This window comes from Sarcophilus harrisii, chromosome 4 (assembly GCF_902635505.1).
Source record: "Sarcophilus harrisii chromosome 4, mSarHar1.11, whole genome shotgun sequence".
In the NCBI taxonomy this organism is placed as follows: Eukaryota; Metazoa; Chordata; class Mammalia; order Dasyuromorphia; family Dasyuridae; genus Sarcophilus; species Sarcophilus harrisii.
Genome location: NC_045429.1, coordinates 256,064,535 through 256,091,090, shown reverse-complemented (window position 1 = coordinate 256,091,090; position 26,556 = coordinate 256,064,535). Strand labels below are relative to the sequence as shown.

Here is a 26,556-nt window from a genome sequence, read left to right as displayed (position 1 = left end):
TGATTTTGTGAAGTTGGTTTTCTTGGGTTAAGTTATCTGTCAAAGAACAGACTAGATGACTTCTGAGGTCCCTTCAGGTCTACATGTTATGGTCGAAAAAAATGGTTTCATTGATGTCATATGAGTGGGTGACAAGGGATTAGAGGCAATTGTAACTATCAGTTTTTGAGTAAGAAAGTAGCATAATCAGACCTATATTTTAGAAAAATCTCTTAGGAACTTGTGGGAATGTATAATAGAGAAAAGGCAGAATTGAGTCAGGTGGAGGCTATTTATTTGGAAGCTCTTTCCTTGATCTGGGCGAGAGACTATAAGAGCTTGAACTAACATTTGGTGGCTTTGTGAATGGAGAGGAGATAGATTTTAAAGATACTTTCAAATTCAAAGGCACTAATAAAATTATCATTCACAGTGAGTAGAGACATCTCTTTAATTACCTGAGGACTCATCTGAGAGTTGGTGATGATGGATGTAAGGAAGTTAGAAATGGAAAGGGAGAGAAGGGGTCTGAGGTAGTGAATATCAGATGGATTGGAAAAGGATCCCTATAGATGTATAGAGAAAACTAGAGAAACCAGTAGGCAGAGGTAGAAGGAAACATCTAAGCTAGAGGTGCTTAACCAGAAATCTGTAAACTTGATTTTTAAAAATATTTTGATAACCATATTTAAATTCAAATGACTTCCTTTGTCATCATTCATATTTTATGTTGTAATTAAAAAAAAAGTTATTCTGAGAAGTGGTCTTTAGGCTTCTCCACACTGTCAAATGGGTTCCATGACACTTGAGAAGGTCAAGAATCTATTGGCTAGAACATGTTTTCTTTGGGAGATAGGAGTTTTGTTAACAACAAGAACAGAGAAGAAAAAGTTTGAGTGAGAAGTGAGACAGGTAGTCCACAAATATTGTTAAGCAGCAGTCAGGGATCTTCTATAGTTATGGTTCATACAGTTGTAAGTAAAATCAACTGGGCATTTTCTTTCTTTTTGTTTTAGATTTCCCAGTAGAGAATTTTAGTTTTTCAAATACATGTAAAAATAGTTTTCAACATTCATTTTTGTAAGACTTTGTATCCAAAATTTTTCTTCTTCCTTTCCTTCATTCCTCTCCTCAAGATAGTAAAGCAATCTAATGTAGGTTAAACATGTGCAGTCTTTTTAAACATATTTCCATATTTGTCATGTTGTGCAAGAAAAATCAGACCACAAAAAAAGTGAAAATACTATGCTTCAATCCACATTCAGTCTCCATAGTCTCCATCTTTTTGGATGCAGATGGCATTTTCCATTTCAAGTCTCTTGGAATTGTCTTGGATCACCGCAGTTCTGAGAAGAGTTGAATTGCTATAAGCCATGATTTTCACCTACTAATGCTCAGTTAAATGAGATGGTGAGACAATCAAGGATGAGGATTCCCTACTCAGAGCAAGGAATTCTGCATAATATCTAGTAACACATAAATATTCATCGTGAGCAGAAGGAGGGATGAAGTCTGGATATGAATGTGAGTGAAACTAGAATGGGGAAAAAAGCAATGAATTTTTGTTGGATAGAGTGGTAAAGGTTGAAGAAGAGTTCTAGTGTGACAGTAGTAGAACAGTTCTGGTTAGAACAGAATTTCAAAGTTCAGGATTATAACAGTAGAAATGCTAAGAGATGGTGAGGGATGTTAAATGTTTTTCATAATTTAGCCCCTTCCTACCTATCTAGACTTATGACTTACGACTTTTTACAACTTCCTTACATTGATATTCTAGCTTCCTTGTTCCACAAACCATATATTCTATCTCTTAGCTCTGGATGTTTTTTTTTTTTTTTTTAATTTTTTTATTTAATAGCCTTTTATTTACAGGTTATATGCATGGGTAACTTTACAGCATTAACAATTGCCAAACCTCTTGTTCCAATTTTTCACCTCTTACCCCCCACCCCTTCCCCTAGATGGCAGGATGACCAATAGATGTTAAATACATTAAAATATAAATTAGATACACAATAAGTATACATGACCAAAACGTTATTTTGCTGTACAAAAAGAATCAGACTCTGAAATGTTGTACAATTAGCTTGTGAAGGAAATCAAAAATGCAGGTGGGCATAAATATAGGGATTGGGAATTCAATGTAATGGTTTTTAGTCATCTCCCAGAGTCCTTTCTCTGGGTGTAGCTGGTTCAGTTCATTACTGCTCCATTGGAAATGATTTGGTTGATCTCGTTGCTGAGGATGGCCAGGTCCATCAGAACTGGTCATCATATAGTATTGTTGATGAAGTATATAATGATCTCCTGGTCCTGCTCATTTCACTCAGCATCAGTTCGTGTAAGTCTCTCCAGGCCTTTCTGAAATCATCCTGTTGGTCATTTCTTACAGAACAGTAATATTCCATAATATTCATATACCACAATTTATTCAGCCATTCTCCAACTGATGGACATCCATTCAGTTTTCTGGATGTTTTCTTTGGCTGTCCTTCTTTTTTGAAATGTTCTCCCTCCTCATCTCTGCTTACTGACTTTCCTGGTTTCCTATAAGTCCCAACTTCTAGAGGAAGCCTTTCCCAATCTTTGTATCTCCCTTTTCTTTATACACTATTTGCCTGTGTATAGCTTGTTTACTTACATATGTGTGTGTATATGTGTGTGTGTTCTCTGGGTGTGTATACTTTTTGTTTTCTTCTCCATTAGATTGCAAGCTACTTGAAGACAAGGTCAGTCTTTTCCCTCCTTTTTGTATCTCTGGTTCTTAGCAAAGTACCTGGCATCTAGTAGGTACGTACTTAATAAATGTTCACTGACTGGCTGAGAGGCCAATGTGTCTTTTCTAGGGTGTATCTGAATCAAGGAGATGAGGAGAAAAGGTAGTTTTGGGGGTTGAAGAGGCTGAGGAATTTTGTGGTCTGGTTATTAGAGAGAGATGGCTATATTAATGTTGAATTCTCAGAAAATAATGACAGGGGAATGACTGGAGAGAAACTGTGAGCCTAGCCTTTAGTCATTTGGTAGAAATAGCATGATGCCAGGAAAAACTTATTTGGCTTTCTAATTTAGTTGCTTTACCATGTTAATGTTTAACATATCCAAAGCAAATGTACATTATTGAAATGAAATGCCAAGAGACAATTTATAAAAATATATGAAAATGTCCTAGCAAAGAAAATTTATTTAGATGATTTTTGAAATAACTCAATTTTGAAAATCTCAAATCCCAGCCATTTAAAATATTTTAGTTCTGGTTATCAGTCAGTGGGAAAAAAATGCAAAGTGCGTTTTTTGTCTTGCATTTTACTCAAATCCATCCTATGTTGAGCATATATCATAAGGTCTTGTTAGTTGTAAAAGCAAATGATAGTTATTTTCTTTCTTTCTTTCTTTTTTTAAACAGATATTCCTGAAATTCCAGAAAGTATCTCATTCTGCAAAGCACTTCAGAGAGCTGACTTCAGTGGAAATCCATTGACTAGGTGAACTGTCTCTTTTTACATTAATGTAACTAAGTTAAAAGCCAAATAAAGCTAAGATTATTTTTATATCTTGGTAATGCATATATTGGTTAATGTGACACTTTTCAATCATATCAGGGGCTATTGATTTTTAAATCATTTTTATAAATAGCATTTCACTTAGCACATGCCAAATGGAAAGGAAATAGAAAAGGAAACTGTTCTATTGATAGAAATTATTGAAATAGAAGAAAGGAAGAGCAACATGGTAAGGCAAGTAAAGTACATGTTGGGAAAAATTTGTGTAAGGAATTTCAGTAACTTGTAAAACCTACACTTAGAAATGGGAAATAAGTATATTATATTTTATGCTTTATTTCAAAATTAATCAGCAATATTTGTGGAACAAATGTGCAAATGGGAAGGAGCCAGTCTTGAAGAAGGGACCATGTAACCCTAAGAAGATAGAAGACATGATTCCTTTATATATTTAAATATTTTAATATATTTTAATGAATTTTTAGCATTTAAAAAAATTTGGAATTCCAAATTCTCTCCTCATTCCAACCCTGTCTTGCTCTCTAAAAGGACAAGCAATTTGATTTTAGGTGATACATATACATTCATGTAAAACATATTTACATATTTGTCATGTTGTGAAAGAAAACACAGATTCTCCCTACTCTCCTAAAAAAACATGGAACAAAAAAGTAGAAAGTAGTTGGTTTTTAGTCTTCATTCAGACTCTGGAGGTGGATAGCACAAATCCTTTGGAACTGTAAAATATGATTCTCAGTCATAAGGATTTTACTATGCAATTTTAAAAAACTAAAAACCAAATAGGAATTTGAATCATTGTCTGTTTCTTTAGGTTTTCTTATAATTTAATAGCGAGTTTTCCTTAACTTTTGAAAATGTTATTTTCTTATTTAAACAGTCCTCCAGTGTTTTCTTTGGGTTCATTTCTTCTCTCCCTCCCCGTCTTGTTTGATTAGCAGCAACCTTCAAGTTGGTCTTCCCGGGGTGAAGCAATTATTGAGTCAGTAAGAACTATCTTGAGGCCTTCCTGGAATCCTCATCTTACTTTTACTAGTAGGAGACAAAGTGAGGAAGAAAGATGCTGGGATTTATGACTTGAAGGCCTGGTACTCCTCTGACCTTGGCCAAGTGACTTCGTTTCTGTTTCTATTTACTTATTTGTGAAATGAAGTGTTGTGGACCTCTTTGATAACCTAGTGAAGGTTATAGACCCCTTCTCAGAAAAAAAGATTTTAAATTAAGCCCTTGAGTCCGGCCTCATTTTACAGATGAGAAGAGATCACATAGATAGCAAGTTTTAACCTTGTATTTGATATGACTCCAAGTCAAGCACCCTGCCACCCAGAATGGTCATTTTGTAATTCAATTTGAGCTTTAGTTTTCCTCATTTGCAAATAACTAAGTAATTTCTAATACCTTTTCTAACTCTAAAAGAATGATCTATGAAGAGTTTCTCACAGTGAGGTAGAAATGTTAAGTGCTAGTCTTCTCTGTTTCTCATCTCAACAATCTATCTTCTGAACATGCTCCCTAAATTATCTTCATGAAGCATAGATTTGACCATCCCTCAGAAACCTTTAGTGGTTCCTTTTAGATTGAGATATGAAATATAAATTTCTCAACCTTGCTTATGTCTCCCACCATTTATCTCCAACTTCATTTTCCAAATATTTCTTGGTGTTCCTTCTCGCATTCTCTTCTTATGCACCGTTGACCCAGGATTATCTCTTTTTCTTTCATGTTTTTTCATAAGTTTTCCTTCTGTGACTAGAATGTTGTCCTTTCTCACTTCTCTCTTTTCAATGTGTCAGATTTGAAGCAGGTATTATATGCAGGGAACTGGGAATGCATTAATGCCAATACATGGAGATATTGTGATTTTTTTTTTTTTTTTATTGCATGGAAGAAATACTTTCCACTAGCTCAGATCACTCTCTTTATAAATTGTACCTTTAGAGAATTGTCTGAATCTTAGAGATTGAAATTAAATGACTTGTTTGGGTTCAGCTAGTAAATATCGGAGCAGATTTGAACTCAGATTTGTTTGACATCAAGTTCAGGCCAGGTTTTCCACCTCTCAACCAATTTAAGCTCTTAGAGGTCTTGGACTGCTTATTTTTTAAAAAAACAAATCCCCTTACCTATTTTCAGCACAGAGGAAGTACTTAACAAATGTTGGTTAAAATTAATTGTATGATGAAATAAAAAGAACACTAGATTTAAAATTTGGATTATTAGGTTTGGATTCTCTTTTGTTTTTGTCATTACCTAGTTGACTGTGAACAAATCAATTCCTTATTCTAGTCCTTGATGTCCTGCTCTGTAAATAATAGCACTTGGTCAGGAGTGAGAATTAGACTAGCTCTTCTTTAAATTCCTTCCAAGGCCTGAATCTGTTATTACATGAGTAATTTTTTTTTTTTTTTAATTAGTTAAGGTCATCATTTCAGGTGTTATAAAAATTGCCCTTAAGAGAGTTGATGAATGAGGTATGGTGTCAAGAAAACAGGATGTGCAGTCAGAAGACCTGGGTTGAAGTTCAAATTCCAACTCTTAAAACTATGTGATTGCAATCAGATCATTATATTTCTGACTCACAGTAGGTGAATGATGTTTTCTTGGTGAGAAAAAGTATTTTGGAAATTGGAAAACCTTACCTTTAGTCAAAGTGACCAATTCTTAAAAAGAATTTCTTATTTTACTTTCTGTATTTTCATTTGGGGGTTAGCTGATTGGTGCAGTGTTTAGAATGCCTAGTTTGGAGTCAGGAATACTCCCTGATTTCAGATTTCTCTTATGTACTTGCTGTCTGACCCTGGGCAAGTCACATACCTCCATTTATCTCAGTTTCCTTAATTGTAAAATGAACTGGAGAAAGAAATGGTAAACTACTACAGTATCTTTGCCACGAAAATCCTAAATGGGGTCACAAAGAATTGGATTGAAATGAAACTGAAAACATGGAACAACATCAAACACATATTTCATTGTAATTAGCTATATTAATATGAAAAAAGTAGTGTTGGGTTTTTTTTTAAGTGAATACTAGAATATCAGCATGATTTTCCTCGAGTTATTTTTTTTTTTAAATCACATGTTATTTTATTGGAAATAAGGACTTTTTAAGTAAGCAAACAAAACTTAAAATGCTTAGGAACAATGGAATTTTTATCGTGTGTGTGTGTGTGTGTGTGTGTGTATTTTTCCTTTCAGTTAAGTTGGTTTTTTCTCTTCATACTGGTAACCATAGAAATGTTGAGAGTTGGGTTCCTTTATACATTTTCAAAGTTCAGAATATTTTTATTTAAAGAGTCCATAGTCCTGTTGTGAGCAAGAGGAATACAGGAAGTTTCCTCTAGCAGAACATTATAAAACAAGTAATTGTCCCAGGTGATTGGCAGCCTGTACAAATGAATTGAAAACAGAAAAAAGAAGACAGTCATGGGCTGTCAGCCGATCAACTATAATAATCAAAAGCTTTGCATTTGGGATTGAAAGACACAGGAAGGAAAATGAGTAAGACTGCTTTGTGATTTATGAAAATTTTGTGGGTTGAGTGAATTCTCTATTCTCATGCAATCTGTCAGTAGTCTATCAAAGAAAAAAAAATCACTCAGACATTTTGTACTAATTAGAATTTAAAATATAAACAATTTCTTCACTTCTTTGTTGTGGATTGAGGGCTGGACTTGAAATCAAGAAGGCCTAGACTTGAATTCTGTCTATGGTATTTACTGACTATGCATACCTCAGTTTCCTCATTTTTCATATGTGGAAAATATCTCACAAAGGTTGTTGTGAGAGGGAAAAAAAGTGCTCTACAAATTTCAAGGTGCTATAGAAAGAAATGTCAGTTATTTTCATTTTAGAAAGCTTTTAAAAAAAAAATCCTTGATCATTTTCTAATTAACCAATCTATAAGTATTCACTGACTCCTCAGTGCTGCTGGTAGTGGTAGGGCTACAGGTAAGAATATGTCAGCACAACTTTATCCTTTAATTGTATTGCCTCTCTTCAAAGCAAGCAAGCAAGCAAAAAACCCCAAGTTATTGTATTTATGTTGATTGTTTCAAATACTTGGAAAACTTTTGACTTATCTGAGTTTTTATATTTTAGGTTACCAGAAAGCTTTCCTGAATTACAGAATCTAACATGTCTATCTGTAAATGACATCTCACTCCAGTCCCTACCTGAAAACATTGGCAAGTAAGTTCCTTATACAGACTCTTTTTGCATCATAGATCTGAATGGAAACTTAGGTCACTGAGTATTTTTTGCTTTTCACACAAGACTATTAGTTTTACATCAGCCAGGTGTGTTTGACTGTTGTACAACACTTCCAAGGCACATTGTATCATGTACTCCCATTTTCCAAACTCTAACTGCCACAAATTTTAAAATATTATTGAACATGAAACTGATCCCTGTATATTTGTCTGTGTTAGAGAAAATTAAATAAGTTATAATATATTAAAAAAACCTCAACAACAACATTAGATTTGGTGGCAATAAATAACAAATTCATAACTTAATTTTCCTGAATCTTGCCATCCCCATCTAATCATAATTACATCATCTGCCTTACAAAATTTCTCTGAGGGAGGTACTTTAAAGCAATATACAAATAAACTTGAGCCAACTTGAGCCACTGGCACTGTTGTTATTAAGGAAGTTAAGGAGGTTTGCTTTGAACTGGTATTAGATCTTCAATAAAAAATGTTTGGGGGTGTGAACTGTATCGCTGGAAAGGAGGAGTGAAACTGGTAAACTTGCGCAAAAATTTGCATGAAAATTATTGGAGCAGTTAAAGCCCTGACAGTGAATGGAGCATCTTAAGAAAGAGTTATACTATAATAGTGGAAAACTTTTGATAGAACACAACATGCATTTATCAGTTCCTAAGTGCTGAGGTTGCAGAGGCATTCCCTGTCCTTAAGGAGCTTACATTCTAATAGTGAAAGACAATAGTGAGAGAGGGAGAAAAGCAAAAACAAAACTCAAACTGGGTAGGGGGAACAAGTGCTTGTGAAGAGGTATGGTGGCAAAGTGTAGAGAATTAAAAATGGTTTAGACCCTTCTTAAAAAAAAGGAGGTTCCAGGAAAAACTCACCAGAGGGAAAAGGGATTACAGGGATACAAAGGAAGGCATTTGAGAAATGGTACTGAAGTCCAGAGAATGAAATTCTGTGATTTAGAATCACTGAATTTGGTAGGTGGGTGAGATCTTAGTTGTCTTAGTCCAATGCATACATAGAAGGCATTCCTGTTATAACATATCCTGTGTGTGGTCATAGAGCTTCTATGTGAAAACTTCCAAGGAGGGAGAATTCATCAGTTGCATTTTTTGGACAGCTCTTCTTGTTAGGAAGTTTTATCCTATATCAAACCAAAATTTACCTCTTTGCAATTTTGATCCATTGCTCTTCAGTTCTGTTCTTTGGCACCAAAGAGAATAAGTCTCAGAAATTTTTTATGTGACAGCCTTTCAGCTTCTTGAAGACAGCTCATATCCTCCCCCAAGTCTTCTCGTCTGCAGTTTAAACATGCCCTGTTCTTTCAACCTATCTTCAAATGTCATGGATTCAAGGCTCATTACAATCTGGGTTATTCTTCTCTGGATATTTTCCAGCTTATTATCGTAGTTCTTAAATGGAATATGATATTCCAGATGTAAAGTTTTGAGTGACTTAATTAAATTAATTTATCAGAGCTTTAGCCACGTAGTGTTAAAAATACTGTGTCTACCTCCACCCAAGTAATTTTGTATATGAAATGATTTCTTCTTCTCTTCCTCCCTTCCTTCCTTCCCATTCCTGAAGTCTTACAGGGATTTCCAAGGAGGGGAATAAAGTTAGCAGTCTGCATGGGAGAATATGAAGAGGATTAGATTTTCAGCAAGATCTCTTTTCCATTCCAGTTTTGTCACTTACTGCCTGTATAACCATTTTTGATCTTAGGTTCCTTATCTGTAGAATATTGGTGTGACTTATTAGTTCATATAATTTCAAATAAATCCATGATCCTGTGATATTTTTTTCCAGCTCTTCTTAAAGTAATTGTTTATTTAAAAACAACAATAACAAAGAAACAAAAAACCAATTAACTTCCTAAGTGAAGTATAGTTCCTCTTTTAGCACGAGATGCTAGTATTCCTAGTCATATGAAAAATACTCTATATTACTATTGATCTGAGAAGTGCAAATTAAGCCAACTGTGCAGTACTACTATATATCTTTCAAATTGGCTAAGATGACAAGAAAAGGTAATGATAAATGTTGGAGAGGATGTGGGAAAACTGGGACACTAATACATTGTTGGTGTAGTTGTGAACTTGTTCAACCATTCTATTTGAAACTATGCCCAAGGGGCTATCAAACTGTGCATACACTTTCATCCAGCAGTGTCTGTACTGGGCCTGTATCTCAAAGAGACCATAAAAAAACGGAAAAGGACCCACATGTGCAAAAATGTTTGTAGCAGCCCTTTATATATATATAAAAAAAAGTTAGTTTTAATACACATTGCTTTATGAATCAGAGCAAAAGGGGAAAACCATGGAACAGAAAAAAAGAAGTGAACATAGCATGTGTTGATTTACATTCAATCTGCAGTTGTTTTTCTGAATGTAGATGGCATTTTCTTTCCAAAGTCAATCCAAAGGATTGCTTTGGATCACTGAACCACTGAAAAGAACCAAGCCTTTCATAATTGATCATTAAATATTTTTGCTGTCATTGTGTACAATGTATTCCTGGTTCTGCTTGTTACAGTATTAGTTTGTGCAATTCTTTTCAAGTCTTTTTGAAATCAGCTTGTTCACCATTTTTTATAAAACAATAATATTCCACCATTATATTCATATACCACAACTTATTCAACCATTCCCCAATTGATGGGCATCTACTCATTTTCTAGTTCCTTATAGCAGCCCTTTTTTATAGTGACAAGCAACTAGAAACTGAGTGGATGCCCATCAGTTGGAGAATGATTAAATAAATTATGGTATACAAATCATGGAATTGTTCTATAGGAAACAATCAGCAGGATGATTTCAAAAAGTCCTGGAGAGACTTACATGAACTGATGTTAAATGAAGTGAGTAGAATCAAGAGAACATTGTACACAGCAACAAGATTATAAGACGATCAATTCTAATGGATGTGGCTCTTTACAAAAATGAGTTGATTCAGGCCACTTCCAATGATCTTGTGATGAAGAGAGCCATCTGCACCCAGAGAGAGGGTTGTGGGAACTGAGTACAGATCACACCATAATATTTTCACCTTTTTTGTTGTTGTTTATTTACTTTCTGCTTTCTCATTTTTTCCTTTTTGTTCTGATTTTTCTTGAGCAGCATGATAAATGGAAATATGTATAGAAGAATTGCATATGTTTAACAAATATTGGATAACTTGCCATTTAAGGGAGGGGATTGGGAAAGGAGGGAGAAAAAATTTGGAACACAAGGTTTTGCAAAGGTGAATGCTGAAATTATCTTTGCACATATTTTGAGAATAAAAAAAGCAATTATTTAAAAAAATTAAAAAACAAAAAACAAAAAAACCCAAAGAGGTGGTGATGGTGGTGATTGATGGTGATGGGGTTGTGTTGGGTGCTCTGCTACTGTGGAAAATACCAGTAAACTATGGAAAGAAACAAAGAACCATTTGAAACCATGGAAACCTCAACATCCTGGAAGTTTATTCCTCTGGACTATTCACATTGATAGTACCCTATAACCTGCAGCTTCTTCCTCTGATTGGTTAGTTCTTCCCACGATCTCCATTTTAAGAAGGATGCCTAGACCAACCATGTCTTCATTCCTCTCCAGGTTGTACTGTGGATTTTGTTTACCATGCTACTGTGTGGGTATTCCTCCCTTTTAAAGTTTCTTTTTATGTGTTGTCTTCTTTCATTAGAATATGTGTTTCAAGAATAGGTACTGTTTCTTTCTTCTCATGTTTGTAATCAAAGGTGTTCAGTAAATGTTTCTTGATCTGACTGGATGGAATTCTAATTTATGTACCAGTATGACTTCTTTTAGGCAGATCCAGTATAGGAATTCCTGCATTTATACACAAGATAAATTCATCAATAATTATCTCCTTTATGTAGAATTTTTTTAAATAGTGAAGTCTCTCAGTGAATTTAAAATAATCAGTTAACAAAAAAAATTTGGTGTATAGTCAATCAATGAATATTTATTGAAATGCTAAGTGTCAGAGCCTCTATTAATTGCTGAGAATTGAAATACAGAAAGCATTTACCTTTAGAAGAACTTAAAATATTGTAAGACTATTGATATAGAGATTGGTATCCAATGGTTTAAGCTGGGAAGTCACTGGGATGTTGGATTGACCATGAGGCCAGTTGATTGACAAGCTTTCCAAGCCTGATAATACTATCAGACTTAATTATGGTTTCAGGACTGGAATGTGCAATGTTGTTCCTGTGAAACAGCAGGGAGATATGGCATAAAGATGGTTGGAGATTGCCCACACTATACTGATTACTGTGGTGACTCCTTTATGGAAAGAGACAATAAAAGGATGGAGCTGAGATCCCTGGGTACCTGATTTAAAGGGGACCTAATTGAGAGAGCACCATCAGACTTTGTAGTCTTTTAGCAACATAAAAACAACAAAGCTTAGCAACTGTTGAACAAGAATAGTTAGTTAGAACAGGAAGCATCCAGATGGCCAGCTGAAACTTTTTCTCTGCTCCCCTTCAAGTGAGGGCACTTTTCATGGTACTTGCCTCAGGCCCTAAAAAAATTTCTAGCTACAACTCTGCTTGTGGAATAGGAACAAGAATTTCCTTTTCAGTCTTTTGCTAGGCTGAAACTCCTGAGATGCCACCTGCCCTTTAATCCTTCTATTAGTTGTCCAGATTATTTGATAGCCTTTAACATTTCCCCCCCCTCCATTCATTAACCCTCTTGATAAATTTGAAGAAAAACAGGCAGTTCCTATAGTTCTTCACTATCAAGACTTAGCTTCTGATTATATGAATTTACTCCTTTTGTTGTATATGTTGCTATGGTTAAATTTGTTTGTTTCCTTATCTATAAATATGCATATATTCATATGTATATGTGTGTATATCTACATTTAAATGTGAATTATTTCTGGATCACCCAACACTCCAAAGTGACTGCTTTATAATTCACTTTGTAATGTACTTTCCTTAATATTATACACACTCCAGTACTAAATAGTTGCTTGTGACAGTGCTTAAAATACTACCACTTCTACACTCCCTTTTGCCATCAGAGGACAGAAATATGTCTTGAAGATGCATTTCTGTCTCCTTCGTAGTTGCATATCCTTGGCATAGCTTGTAACATATCAAGTATTCTTCTGGTGAGACTTTTTATTTTCAAGGGTGTCTCTGAAAATAACTTGTTTTGTTTGATGTTTCTGTCAACCAGAAATGTGCAAACATTTCCTTTTTGGTAACTTGGATAATACTTTCTGAATAGGCTTCCAGTTGTTCAAACTTGTTTCATTGCTCTTATGAATGGATTTGAATGTTCCAAAATAGCATTTTAGTGTCATAAAATGTGTTTTTTGTGAGTCAATAATAAATGAAATTAGAGGCCTAAATTTGCTCCAGAGAAAGTTAACCACTCAGCTTTGCAATCCAAAGTGAAGTTAACCTATTCTTGGAAATCATTTCTGCCCACTGTTTAGGATGCACTCCTTAATTACATTTTCTTGTCTAAGAATAGCATTCTTGAACATTTAGTTGTGCGGATTCTAAAATAAGTAGAAGAATTTCTCATGTGGACTGGCCCAGTAATTTTTGGCTGATAGAACTGGAAAGGAGCAGTCTGAATTTTAGGCTTCTACTGCCTTTGGGAATGATAACCTGAATTTTTCTAGAGTTACACTGTAAGAGCTTCACTACTGTAGCTAATAAGATGCAGGCTCTTTAATATGTTAGCACAGCCAAAAGCTGACTTGGACTGTGTATTGTTAATATGTCTATGAACTGAGAGATAAAGAGAGAGACAGAGGAACAGAGGGGAGTGGGGAGAAGGAGGGAGGTGAAAAGAAGGGAAGGGGAGAGCTAGTGCAAGAGTTCCTTTCTGAGAATTTTTGCCATGTGTAAAAACATTCTTTTCTGTGGCTTAGAATTTGCCATAAAATGATTATTGTTTCAAAAATAAAAGCATACCAGAATTTTATTTTTACATTTTTCCAAATCAAAATCACCAAATGAAAATTCAAAACTCGTGGCACCCTATTTTTTTAACTTTCAAATCAAACAACTAATTAACTAATGAAGAACAAAAAGAATTGCTAATGGGTAAGCACAAATAATTTTTTCTCAAAAAATTTTTTTTGAAAAAAAAAATCCTACTGTCCTTAGGCTTTTGTTAAATTTCTTATAATTTAACGTTTTTTAGTGTATTTTTTTTGTATATTTGGATGATGCTGTGTACTCTTCTTTTTTTTTCTTCATTTCTTCAAGGTTTTTTGGCCTCCAAAGTGGGAAAAAAAATTCAAGTAGATTGAAAGTATTTTAAACATAGTGGAGAACAGATGTAAATTCTTTAAAATAACCACTTTATCCAAACCTGGAAATAGAACTGTAAGATTATAGTTTCACTTACAGTTTATTTAAGGAATATTGCAACTTTTGTAACTGCTTTTACAAACTTTGTAAATATTAAGTACTAGAGTGCTCCTAAGACGGTTTTTTCAATTATTTGGGTGTGGAGCAGGGCAATGGGGAGGGAAAAGGGCAGGAAAGAAGGATAAAGTCATATTCTTTGTAAAGGACAATGGAAACTTTTTAACATAGATGTATGTCACTGTCATTTTTCAGAAGCTGAAACATATGTGATGGAAACTTAGTTTTATGACATGTTGTCATCCAAGTTTCTGCTTCTGTTTTTGGAAAGTTGCTAGACAGACTTCCTAGTTTTCTCCCACTCTTTGTATCATATTCCAGTAGAGGTGACTAGTAAAGTTAAATGGAGTTTGAGTCAGTCTCTCCCTCTCCTTCTTATTTAATGACAGCTTAGTGTAGCAGAACCTAGTTTCAAATTCTTTTTCTTAGAAATACAGCTCTATCACATTGGACAAGTCATGTACCTTTTTGATCCAATAGGGCCAGGGGTCCTCAAACTACGGCCCATGAGCCAGATGCAGCAGCTGAGGTCGTTTATCCCCCTCACCCAGGGCTATGAAGTTTCTTTATTTAAAGGCCCACAAAACAAAGTTTTTGTTTTTATTATAGTCCGGCCCTCCAATGGTCTGAGGGACAGTGAACTGGCCCCCCATTTAAAAAGTTTGACCCCTGCGTCTAGGCAATTCACTAATGTTATAAATACTAGAAAAGGTTGCTCACCTTCATTAACAGTAGGAATTAAGGAAGATTCTGGGAAGATGGCAAAGTAAATAAATTTCAAGCCCTCCAGGTTTCCCCTACAAATAGAATAAATTTTTTGTCTCAGGGCGAACATAAACTGGTGAAAAATCTAGAATATCTGGAGCAAAAGTGAGGTCTTCCAGTAAGTGGGAGAAGAACTGAAGAGAGTGTGTGTGTGTGTGTGTGTGTGTGGGGGGGGGAGCAGGGATTAACCCAGGTGAAGTGCAAACACCTCCAGGCTAGCTTTGCAGAAACACCTTGTGAGGTCTCCTGGGGCTCATTGAGTGTAGCTGGAGCCTTAGCAGGAATCATAGAGACTTTCACCTCCCTGGACAATATATGGAATTGGGTTCTCAGTCTGAGAAGACTGAATGAACCTCTCCTGATTAGGACTGCTAAATCCAGCTGTGCTGCAGGGATGGGCCCTGGGAAAGGAGCCAGCACACACGTGCAGCACACAGTACAGAAACAGTGAGGCAGGGACACTGCTAGCTATGGGCACTTATAGGTGGGTGAAGCTTTTGAGTTGAGGTTCCAGATCAGAAGGGAGAGCTGAAAGAAAAGCAGAAGTACCACCCCATGATTAGAGGGCTTAAACTAATACTTTCCATTAAAAAAAATAAACCAAAACAGATTATAAAGATTGAAAAAATAGAATGTAAGCATCTTATAAGAGAAATAATAGATCTGGAGAAGACATCAAAAAGGGAAAATTTAAGAACAACTGGATCATCTGAAAACTGTGACCAAAAAAAGAACTTTGACACAATAATGCAAGACATAATCCAAAAAAAATTGTCCTAGAGTGAGGGGAAAGTAGAAATAGAAAAAACCTATCAATCAAATCCTTGGTAGAAAACACATAGGATTATTATTGCCAAATTTAAAAAACCCCATATCAAAGAGAAAATTTTGCAAGAAATAAGGAAAAAAAAAATTAAAATACACTGGCGCTATAATTAGAATTGTACAGGACTTAGCAGTAGCCACAATGAAAGACCACAGTTTCTGGAATCACATGTACCAACAATCAAAAGAACTAGGCTTGTGGCCAGAAATCATATCCAGCAAAATTATCTATAATATTGATGAGAAAAAATGGATATTCTGTGAATTTGCAGATTTTTAGGACTTTCTCTTAACCAAACCCAAACTTAACAGAAAATTTTACATATAAGAGCTAATATCAAAGATGAGTTTCAAGGAATTTAACATGGAGAGATTTCAAGGAATCTTATATTATTTTTACATATGCAAGGGAAAAGCCTTGTTGGTAGTGTTAAATTTGTCACTTAGAATGTGTGATGTTGGCATTTCCCATAAAATAGAGTACAGATTACTTTTTTGCCCTTGGTACCTCTCCTTCCAGAATGTTCTGGGAGCCTCCATCTAAATTTCTTGATATTGTAAAGATAGCAATAGAGGAGGTGGGCTGCCCATAGGTTATTTCTCAGCCTTGCAATGTGACTTTTTCATCTCCTTTTTTGGGGACCATGTATTTCTCTAATGATGTCTTTTATGCTTGTTCTCCTCTGCAACTCTTCAGTGTTAGTATATTGCAGCTTTTTTCTTTTTTCTTTTTTTTGGCCTACCTTGTACAGTTCTCCTTTTTGGATAGCCCACAACTTTAATTCTGTAGAGACTATGTCATTTATGACTCACATCCTTGTGAGTCATGATCAGTGGAAGAATATTGATGTGAAAAAAGTTAGACTATTATTTCTGGGAGAAATTTGGGGTTACTTTAAAGCATTATGTAGCTTTCCAAAGGCAGTGTAACCTGCCTGCTTCTTCCTTTTTCTGGGCTCAGTTTATTATTTATGCTTAGTTTCTGTCTCATATGTTTGTACTAGAAGATCAGCTCTATGTGTGCATCTAATAATCAGTACAATAACTATTCCTCATTCACTTGGTTTTTAAGTACAGATGCTTTGAACTCTTTTGATTAGTTTTGCTTCTCATTTAGAAGCATCTTTTTTTTTTTTTTTTTTAAAGTCATTGAAACACCTTTATTTCACAGTGACAGCAATACAATTAACTATTCCTTTCAAGGATATTACATAGAGCATTCAGCAGATTTGCCTCCTCCCTCTTAAATCATAGTAACACTGAATTAAAATGTCTCGTCATCTATTTTCTAACTACATAAATGATGGGTTTAGTATGAGAAATATTGAATTGAACTTTAATCCATATAGAATGTAATTTAAAACATTTAAAGAAAATAACAATTCAGTGAATTTAATTAACTAATTTACAGAATGTCCCATTTACCTGAAAATCACTTACATAATCCTTACCACACATGTATGATATCGAATAAATCACTTAACCTCTCAAGTTTAGTGCTATCTAGTCATCATCCATTCAGAAGCATCTTCTGTGACTTAGTACCTTCAGTATGATGCCTTCTGCAAAGACAAGTACATGAAACACTATCTTTCAAAGGGAATTTTGGCTCTAAATTCCTTGACAGTGGGAAGCAGTTTTGTGCCTAGCTTTATTTTAATTAGAAGATCATCAAAGTTATCTGTTACCTTTTCAAGGAACATTATATTGTTTTGACATAAGATTAGGAGATACCTTGTTGGAACATAACCTTTAAGGCCAAAAGTTATTCTATCCACTCAAATAAAATTTTTTAAGTCATCTCGTACTAAATATAGTGGGATCTTGTCTCTTTTACTTTCAGGCACTTGCGTAACTTTAAAGGTTTAGATGGTGATTTCCTCTCTTAGATGTTTATCAAAGGTACTCTCAAATCACAGTTATTATTACAATAACATATTTGTAATGGTGTGAGCAATTTCTAGGCTCTTTGAGCTTTTTCATTGTGTTGCTTTACTATTCATTTACTTAAATTTCCTTTGGAAAAGATAATGAGTATGTTAGTGTCTACTACTTTATTCATTTCTTATTCCTTTGGTATCAGTAGCTCATTTTAAATGAGGTTATGCCTCAGTTAAGTTTCATGTCTCTTCATTTTTCTTTTGGTTTTGTATTGATTTTGATCCTTGCTTTGGTAGGCTGGTCCTTTACTATACACAGGGGCCTCAGAAATGACTCCCTTATAGATAACCAGTAGTTCCTTGTCAAAATATAAAAAATAGTAATAATAATTTTTTTGTGTTGACATTTGCTGCTTATAATATTGAGTATCTAACTCACTTCTAAAAAATGTCTGTTTCATATAGGTATGACCCCTCTGTTTAGCTTATAAGACATTGGTTTTGCTTGTTTCTTTTTATTATAGCTTTAGTGCTATAATAAATTTTTTCTTTTTTTTATTAGAGCTTTTTATTTACAAGATATATGCATGGGAAAATTTTCAGCATTGACAATTGCAAATCCTTTTATTCCAACTTTTTCCTTCCTTCCCTCCACCCCTTCCCCCAGATGGCAGGTTGACCAATACATGTTAAAGATGTTAAAGTAAATGTTAAATATGTATACATATCCATACAGCTAATTTGCTATATAAAAAGAGTTGGACTTTGAAATAGTGTACTATGTAGTGGTTCATAATCATCTCCCAGAGCTTTGAGTGTAGCTGGTTCAGTTCATTACTGCTCTATTGGAACTGATTTGGTTCATCTCATTGTTGAAGAGAGCCACAACCATCAGAACTGATCATCATATAGTATTGTTGAAGTATATAATAATCTTCTGGTCCTGCTCATTTCACTTGGCATCAGTTCATGTAAGTCTCTCCAGGCCTCTCTGAAGTCATCCTGCTGGTCATTTCTTACCGAACAATAATATTCCATAATATTCATATACCACAATTTATTCAGCCATTCTCCAATTGATGGGCATTCACTCAGTTTCCAATTTCTGGCCACTACAAAGAAGGCTGCCACAAACATTCTTGCACATACTGATCTCTTTCCCTTCTTTAAAATCATTTTGGGATATAAGCCCAGTAGTAACACTGCTGGGTCAAAGGGTATGCACAGTTTGATAGTTTTGCTTATTTCTTATTCCTGTAAATCATTTTTTGTTCTCTGAAAATATTTTTATCCATCCTTCCTTGTAGCCACTTTGGTATTTAGTCAAGAATATTAAGGTCTATATTTATTTAATTTGGAGGGCTCTATCAAGTTCTTAACAAAGGTAACTATAATTATAACTTTTATTATTTGCTTGTTGCTTTAAAAGATTCAAATAAGTTGGATGAGGTAGTATATTTTAAAGGTAGAGATTTTTGACATCAAACATTATGAAATGTTTGCAATTAAAGGGTTTGGTTGTGTAATAATAGTGATAATGATAGCTAGCATTGAAACTTTTAGATTTGCCCAGCACTTTATATATATTACCTTATTTGAGTCTTGAAATAATCCTATAAATAAAAATCCTATAAAAAGTTCTTCAGCTTTTATCATCCCCTGGTTGACAAATGAGGAAATAGATACTCTGACAATTTAAATGACTTGCTTAGAATCACACAGCTAGGAAGTCAGATCCAGTTAAGTCCTGCTGTCTATACTACTTTTCACTGTGTGTGTGTGTGTGTGTACATTTGTGCATGTGTTCATGCAGGTGCACTGTCATGTGCACTTTTGAGTCTCATCTTCCTCAGCTATAAAATATGTGGGTTGGACTAGATGAAATCAAAGCTTCCTTCCATTTCAAAGTAATAAGACCCTATGATTGCAAGGCCCATTTATAAAACCATAAACCTTAAATGACCATTTTTATGTTAAAACTGGTTAGATATTAAATGAATTTTTCAAAATTTCATTTCCATGAAATGGAATGAAAATACATGAAATGAACTACATATTTTTAGTTTTCATGTTACATTTCTCTTTTAAGCCTTTGTTTACATGTTGATAGTATGGATTAATTTCAAAATAGAGTACTATGGTTTTAATCTATTAAGGGTCACTCTTCTCTAAATCTGGTTTATATAACACTGAATGTGGTTTATAACTGGGGGTGTTTTTTCAATATACACATGTATATTTTTGCATTGCAGAGATCTTATTTTGTGGCTGTGATCTATATTTGAAGGTGACGTATTTGGACAATTATAGGATAATGTGTACTGGATTATTTTCTTCTCTTAAAACCCCACCTAAAAATATCATACCAATTGGCTTAAGAACAATTACAACTGAATGTTTGAAAATCAAGTCAAGTCAGCAAACATTTATCTATGCCTACAATGTGCCAGATGCTGTGCTAAGTCCTGAGGATTCCAAGAAAGTCCTTAACTCTCAAGATGCTCACAGTGTTCTGAGGGAGACAATATATAAACAAGTATATATGAACAAGGACTATGCCAGATAAATTGGAGATAATTACAATGGGAAAATACCAGTGTTTTAGGAGGATGAAATTTCCAATCTCTGCCTAGAATTTTTAAGGATAAACTATTTGAAAAACTTTGAGAGGATTGAGTGACATTGTTAATGCTTCAGTTTGCCATTAATAAATATTTTTTGAGGGGGCCAAGTTTCAGTAATTGTGATGATTAAGATTGGAATTTTCTCATTCTATACTGGTGATAGTACATTTCAGTGTACAGATAGCTTTTTAAATAATGAATTTATAATCTGGGGTTAAACTTAAATTTTAAGAATTTCTATATCCTGAGCATTCAAATGAAATTCACATTTTCTGATATGGTGTAACCTGTTTTGCCGGTAGTCTGAATATCTGGTTTGTATTTTGTTTTGAGAAGGGAAGAGAGAGGATTAAGACAGATTATGGTGTTAGGATGTTTAGCTCCTTGTGTTTTATATGCACACAAATAACCCCTTGAATAATCTGAATTTTTCTATAAATGTTGTGAAATAAATAAATTGTAAATAAACTGAAATAAATATCATAAAAGTTGAACCTGATAAAGTAAATGTATAATTTAGGGTACCATATATCTTAGAGTTGTAAGAATCCAAAGTAGATGATATATTTAGTATAGTATACCATATTTTTTGTAACATTTTGTAAAAATACATACTTTTGATTATCAGTGACCATTAAAAAATCATTTCTATATTCAGCAATTAAGGGTAAAGATTTTTAACATTTCTTTTCCCCCTTCCAAATACATAATGCCTTGTTTTATCTTTCTGAGTAAGGCAGCAGAGTTTACTTAGAAGAAGCCTATGTTTTGAGATTTAAAATCAAGTTCCTCTCTAATCCTTGCCACACATTGTTGTTTTGTTTTGTTTTGCAGACTATATTAGAGACAGCATTTAAATTTCTGCTCCTCATTGTCTATGCTTTTAAAACAGGAATATGTGACTGTTATTTGGAGAAGAACAATAATATATATGAATTGCCCTGAGCCCTGTGATATTAAAAGCATTATTATTTTTTATAGTCATGACACATCACTGGCATTAAAAAAAAAAAAAAAAAACAACCTTCTAGAAATACATGTTGTGTTTTTTATCACTGTGCCAGGCGTGGTTGTATTGATGGGAGTATTCACATATTAGAAGCATGAGATGTTTGTTCCAGGGGTATCTTGGAATCATAATAAATAAGGATTTGTGCCCTGCCTACTTTCAAAAGACTGACTAATGTTTTAACATTATGAAGTGTAGAATAGATATTTTAATCCTTAATGATTATTGAAGACAGTCTCTTCTCCTTCCCCCAATATGTGTTCTAGACCAACACATTTGTTGTTATTGTTCAGTCATGAACTGGTTTGCCATTTTCTTCTCCAGCTCATTTTATAGATGAAGAACTGAGGCAAGCTGAGTTAAATGATTTGCCCAGAGTCATACAGCTAGCAAAGACCAGGTTTGAACTCAGGAAGATAAATCTATCTGATTTCAGGCTCAGCACTACATTATTTCATTAAGATCTTCAGATTTGGGAAGCATGTTGAGGTTGGGATTTCAGGAATTTTGCTTATTCTTTTCCCTACTTACTTTCCAGCCTTTATAACCTGGCTTCACTGGAACTAAGAGAGAATCTACTTACATATTTGCCTGAGTAAGTTTCCAGGGAACTTGGGAGGGAATACTGAATGGAGAGATTTTTTTCCATGCAAAGACAGCTCATTGCCAGATGTGATGCATTTTAAAAAAATGATTTCATATTAGCCCCTTCCTTATCCTTGCCTAATGAATTGTAATAAGTTGATGGATGCTGAATTATTAAACTCTATGGTAACACTGAGTGTTTTGGTGGTTTTTCATTCTTGCAAATACTCCCATTTTAAATGTCATCTCATGCTAAGTGACTTATGGAAAGCAGTCCTAATAGGTTATGTATATTTGGAGAATGAACTAGGGATGACAACCATTGCTTTCCAATTCTGTTTATGATAGCTTGTAACTAGTAATATATGCTGAAGCATATCTTTCAAACTAAATTAAACATAGAAAGTGCTTTTATTCTTGATCTCTAATTCCAATTGATATTGCTTTTCCTTTTGATTCTTTCCCTCACAGATCTCTCACCCAGCTACAGAGACTAAAGGAACTTGATTTAGGAAACAATGAAATCTACCATTTGGTAAGTCTTTGTGGAAAGAAGAAAGAAACTCAAAATAGTCATCCTAAAAAAAATGTGTGACATTTAATAATCTTACACCTCATTCATAGACAAACAGCTTTTTTAACTTTCATGGGTGAACTGAAATCACTGAGGAATCTTCTACAATTCATCCAGGGCTTATGAAGAAGAGATGGAAGATGCTATTAGCAAGAGGGTTTAGTGCTCAACTGGTTGAAGGAGTTGGTATAAGAGTTGATCACAGTGTTTGGGAATAAGAACTAGCATTTTAACTAATTTTAATTAGCATTTATTAGAAAAGACAAGGACATGGTAAATGGGTACCCATTTATTGATTGATTGATTGATGTTGGAGCATTATATAAAATAACATAGGATGCCAAAGAGAACACACTGGTGGTAGAATCTCAGTGTTTTTCAACCAAATCTAGTAAAATCACTATTTCAGAGCACATTTAATTATAAACCAAATATGCTTCCATTTTATCTTTGGGTACATTATTCATTGCCATATAACTTTTTCTTATTAAAGATACATTGATTGTATTTAACAAACTAGAACTGATTACAAATGTAGACTTTTGTTTTACTTAGTTTATGACTAATAACTTTAATCAATGTTTTTTCTTCTTGACCATAATGTGATTTTGACTGCTTTTAGCCAGAAACAATTGGAGCACTCCTACACCTTGAGGATCTCTGGTTGGATGGAAATCAGCTGGCTGAGTTGCCTCAGGTAGATAATAATTTTATGACAACATAAAACACAGTGCAAACTGACTTCTGTTTTATTAGTTAAAAAAGGGACATACCAAACTGAAGAGGAGTAATGGAAAACTACATTTGAAGCAAGATTTTTTTTCTTCAGCACTGTTTATTATGCTTTTGATAAGATAAAAATAAAATTCTCAATCATTCCTTTCAATAGACTGTAAAATCTTAGAAAGGAGGGACTAGGTTGTTTTTCTGGGGGGGAGTGAGGGATTGTTTAGTAGGAAAGAATAGCCATAGTTTCTAGTATATAGTAGGTGCTTAATAAATGCTTGCTGACTAGGTAGATCTATATCTACCTTGCCTACTTTGGACTCAATAGATGTCTGGGTAAATTTTGGGATCCATTTTATAGTTGGCATATATTTCTATAGCATTTTATAGGGTGTAAAATGCTTTAGAGTAATTTAAACTACTTACTGCTCTTAAGATTCTTATGATAGTAGTCTATGTAAAAGCAGTGTAAAAAACTTTACTTATATGTCTCTCTTAAATACTACAAGTTGTTTTGTTGGCATATGGTAGGCTGGTTTTTTTTTTTTTTTTAATTACTAAATATAAGAACCATGTTCCAGATACAGTTGAGTCTCAAACAGATCTTGAAGGATAATAGCTATTTTATATAACCATAATAAGCTGATTCTTCCATCTGGTGACCAGAGACAGAAAATTTTAAAAATGCTTTCTTTTTATGAGTTTGCCACAATTTTTGCTCACACTGCTCTTATTTCTGCTCTTATTATTCTTTTATTTCCCTCTCTTTCTTCATCTCTTAGTTCTTTTCTTTACTGTATACTAAAAACTAGTCTTTAGTTTAAATAATTATATGTAGGTAATTCTTTTAAAAACATTTTAAAATACAGTCAGGTCTGCTATAACTAGGTATATATGTTCCCCCAAAATACATTTGAGCAATGAAAATCACAGAGCTTCTAGGGAAAATGAAAATAAGTCTATAGTATTCAAAAACTTCATCACTGACACATTAAAAAGAGAGAAATCTACCAAAAATTGTAAAACAATTTTATACATGTTAAATGGTTAACAAATATATAAATGCTACTATACATAGGAGCAGCATCTTCTGCGTGAACTGCTTCTCAACCTGTACCCCAATTCCCACTGGTCCAGCCTGGAGGGTAGAACCTCAGTGGACTGTAGCTCCAAGATTAGAGAACTGAGCATGATGGACTTCCACCTATAATCCCTACTGGTACTAGAAGACATACTACAATTATGTACTTTGCCTTGAAAAAGACCTGAAGTTTGCTTATGGAAGCAGACTTCTGAAGAGTTGTAACTTGTTATTGTGAAGTGGTGGTGTTTTCTGTATTCTTTCAATGTTTTTTGAGGAAGAAATTGCAAGCTCAAATTCAAGTTGTGCTTAAAATGTTCCCTAATATATCAGTTGCATTTGAAAGAAAAAAGCATTATAGTAGAATTGAACTTTGATTTGTTTGATTGCATTGATTCAGCTGTAATGAATATTTTTTTAATCATTTCTTTGGGAATAGCATTTATTTATTTATGTCAGTGAACATTTATAAAGTATCTACTATGTGCAAGGTGAACTCTTCTTTCTCCGTGTTTCTCTCTCCCTTTTTGTGTCTATTGTCTGTCTGTCTCTTTCTCTGTCATCTTTAGCTTACAAAAACAAAGCCACTTGAGTAATATTATGAGTACATGTTTGATTTTGTTTTTCCATCATTCTTAATAAATCAGAAGAATTCCTAGGAGCAAATGCTAGCCTAAATGTCACCTCTCTTCCTCAATGGTAATTATATTCTAGTTTTTTTTATGTCCTTTTCCAGGTTAATAAGCTTATGTTGAATCTCTAAGTTGATGGGATCAAAAATTTCTAAGATAGTGAAATGAAAGAAAATCATTAGCTGATATGGGTTAAACATTTAGTTTGGCTTTGGAGCTGGGTGGAAAGTTACTGGGAAATTCCAGGGTGGGGAAAAGTGGGAGTGGTAGTTATTTTGGGGGACAAAGGAGAAAGAGAAGAGGGAGAAGGGGATATCTTGAGAATTAAGGAATACCAGCTGAAGGGTGGGGAAGCCTAAATATATTTATATATGTACACATGTAAATATATACTCCTCAGGATGGAAATTTAGTTTATGATCTTTTCAATCATCTGGTTTTATTTATAACAAACTGCATTTATATTTATAAGTATCTTTACAGTAAATTCCTATTTCTCCAAAATCTCTACCACCAGAAAAGTTCAAGATATCTGAATTCTTACAAACTTAAAATAGGCATGTAACAAGGAAAGAAGTTGATAAATGGGATTTACTAATTTTTTTAAGAAAAAAAAAATCAACAAGTATTTGTTAAGTACCTAGGTAGTTTGGGAAATGGTATAGTTCTAGCTGCTGTGCAAAGTGATGGGAATACACAGAACAGCAAAAAACAGATTCTGCTCTGAAGAGACTCACAGTTTAATGGCAGAGACAAAATTAAGTTTATAACCTGGGACAATGGAATTATAAATTTATTATTAAATATTCAAATCAATTCAATAAACATTTATTAAGTGCCTACTATCTGCCAGGCACTGTTGCTAAGCACTGATGATGCAAATAAGAAAAAAAAAAAGAGGTCCTACCCTCAAAGAGCTTACAATTGAGTTAGAGTTGAAATTGCAAAAACGGAAGCAGGAAAGGGAGCAGACCATCCAACAGGGAGGAAGATACTTTGGGGAGGCTGTGGAGTTGAAGTCAAACTACCACTGATGGAGCATGTGGTTACTGGGAAAATTCTGAGTACTTTATAAGGGAAGGCTTTTTTTAATCATTTATTTTTAATTTTTTTATTATAGCTTTTTATTTACAAGATATAGGCATAGGTAATTTTTTAGCATTTACAGTTGCAAATCCTTTTGTTCCAACTTTTTCTCTCCTTCCTCCCACCCCTTCCCCCAGATGGCAGGTTGACCAATACATGTTAAATATGTTAAAGTATAAGTTAAATACAATATATGTATACATAATTCTGTATTTCTTGCTATCATAACATCCCCAGATTATGCTTTTCTTTTTCTTGCCCCCTTTTACTCCCTAACCCAATATTAAACTTATGAGTCCCACTTGCATCACGCAGCTCTCCCTCTTTAGGATCCCTCCTTCTTCCCTTTGAATCCCTTCCCTTTCTTGTGCTCTTCCCTTATTACTCTTTTCCTTTTCCTCTCCCAGTTTTTAATGAGGTGAGAGAAGATTCTCTGTAAAACAAATATGTCAATTATTTTCTCTTTGAGCCAACTCTGATGAGATTAATATACACACAATGTTCTTTCTCCTCTCTAAGTTCCCTCAGATATGAGTTTTCCTTTGCCTCATCGTGGGATGTAGTTCCCCTCTTTTTATTTCCCCTTTTCCCTTTTTCTGACACTATCCCCTTTCCATTTCTACTTCACTTTTTTTTTTATCAGTAAAATCAA

At 34.1% G+C, this 26,556-nt stretch overlaps 1 protein-coding gene across 1 annotated transcript in view; it reads left to right on the top strand.

Moving 5' to 3' along the window:
* Positions 1-26,556, top strand: part of LRRC1 (leucine rich repeat containing 1) — a 167,210-nt gene that overhangs the window by 91,490 nt on the left and 49,164 nt on the right. Inside the window, exons 3-7 of the mRNA XM_003769157.4 lie at positions 3,383-3,461; positions 7,596-7,685; positions 21,759-21,815; positions 22,277-22,340; positions 23,002-23,076. Of these exons, the coding sequence (XP_003769205.1) occupies positions 3,383-3,461; positions 7,596-7,685; positions 21,759-21,815; positions 22,277-22,340; positions 23,002-23,076 (365 nt within the window). The remainder of the gene's footprint in view (positions 1-3,382; positions 3,462-7,595; positions 7,686-21,758; positions 21,816-22,276; positions 22,341-23,001; positions 23,077-26,556) is intronic.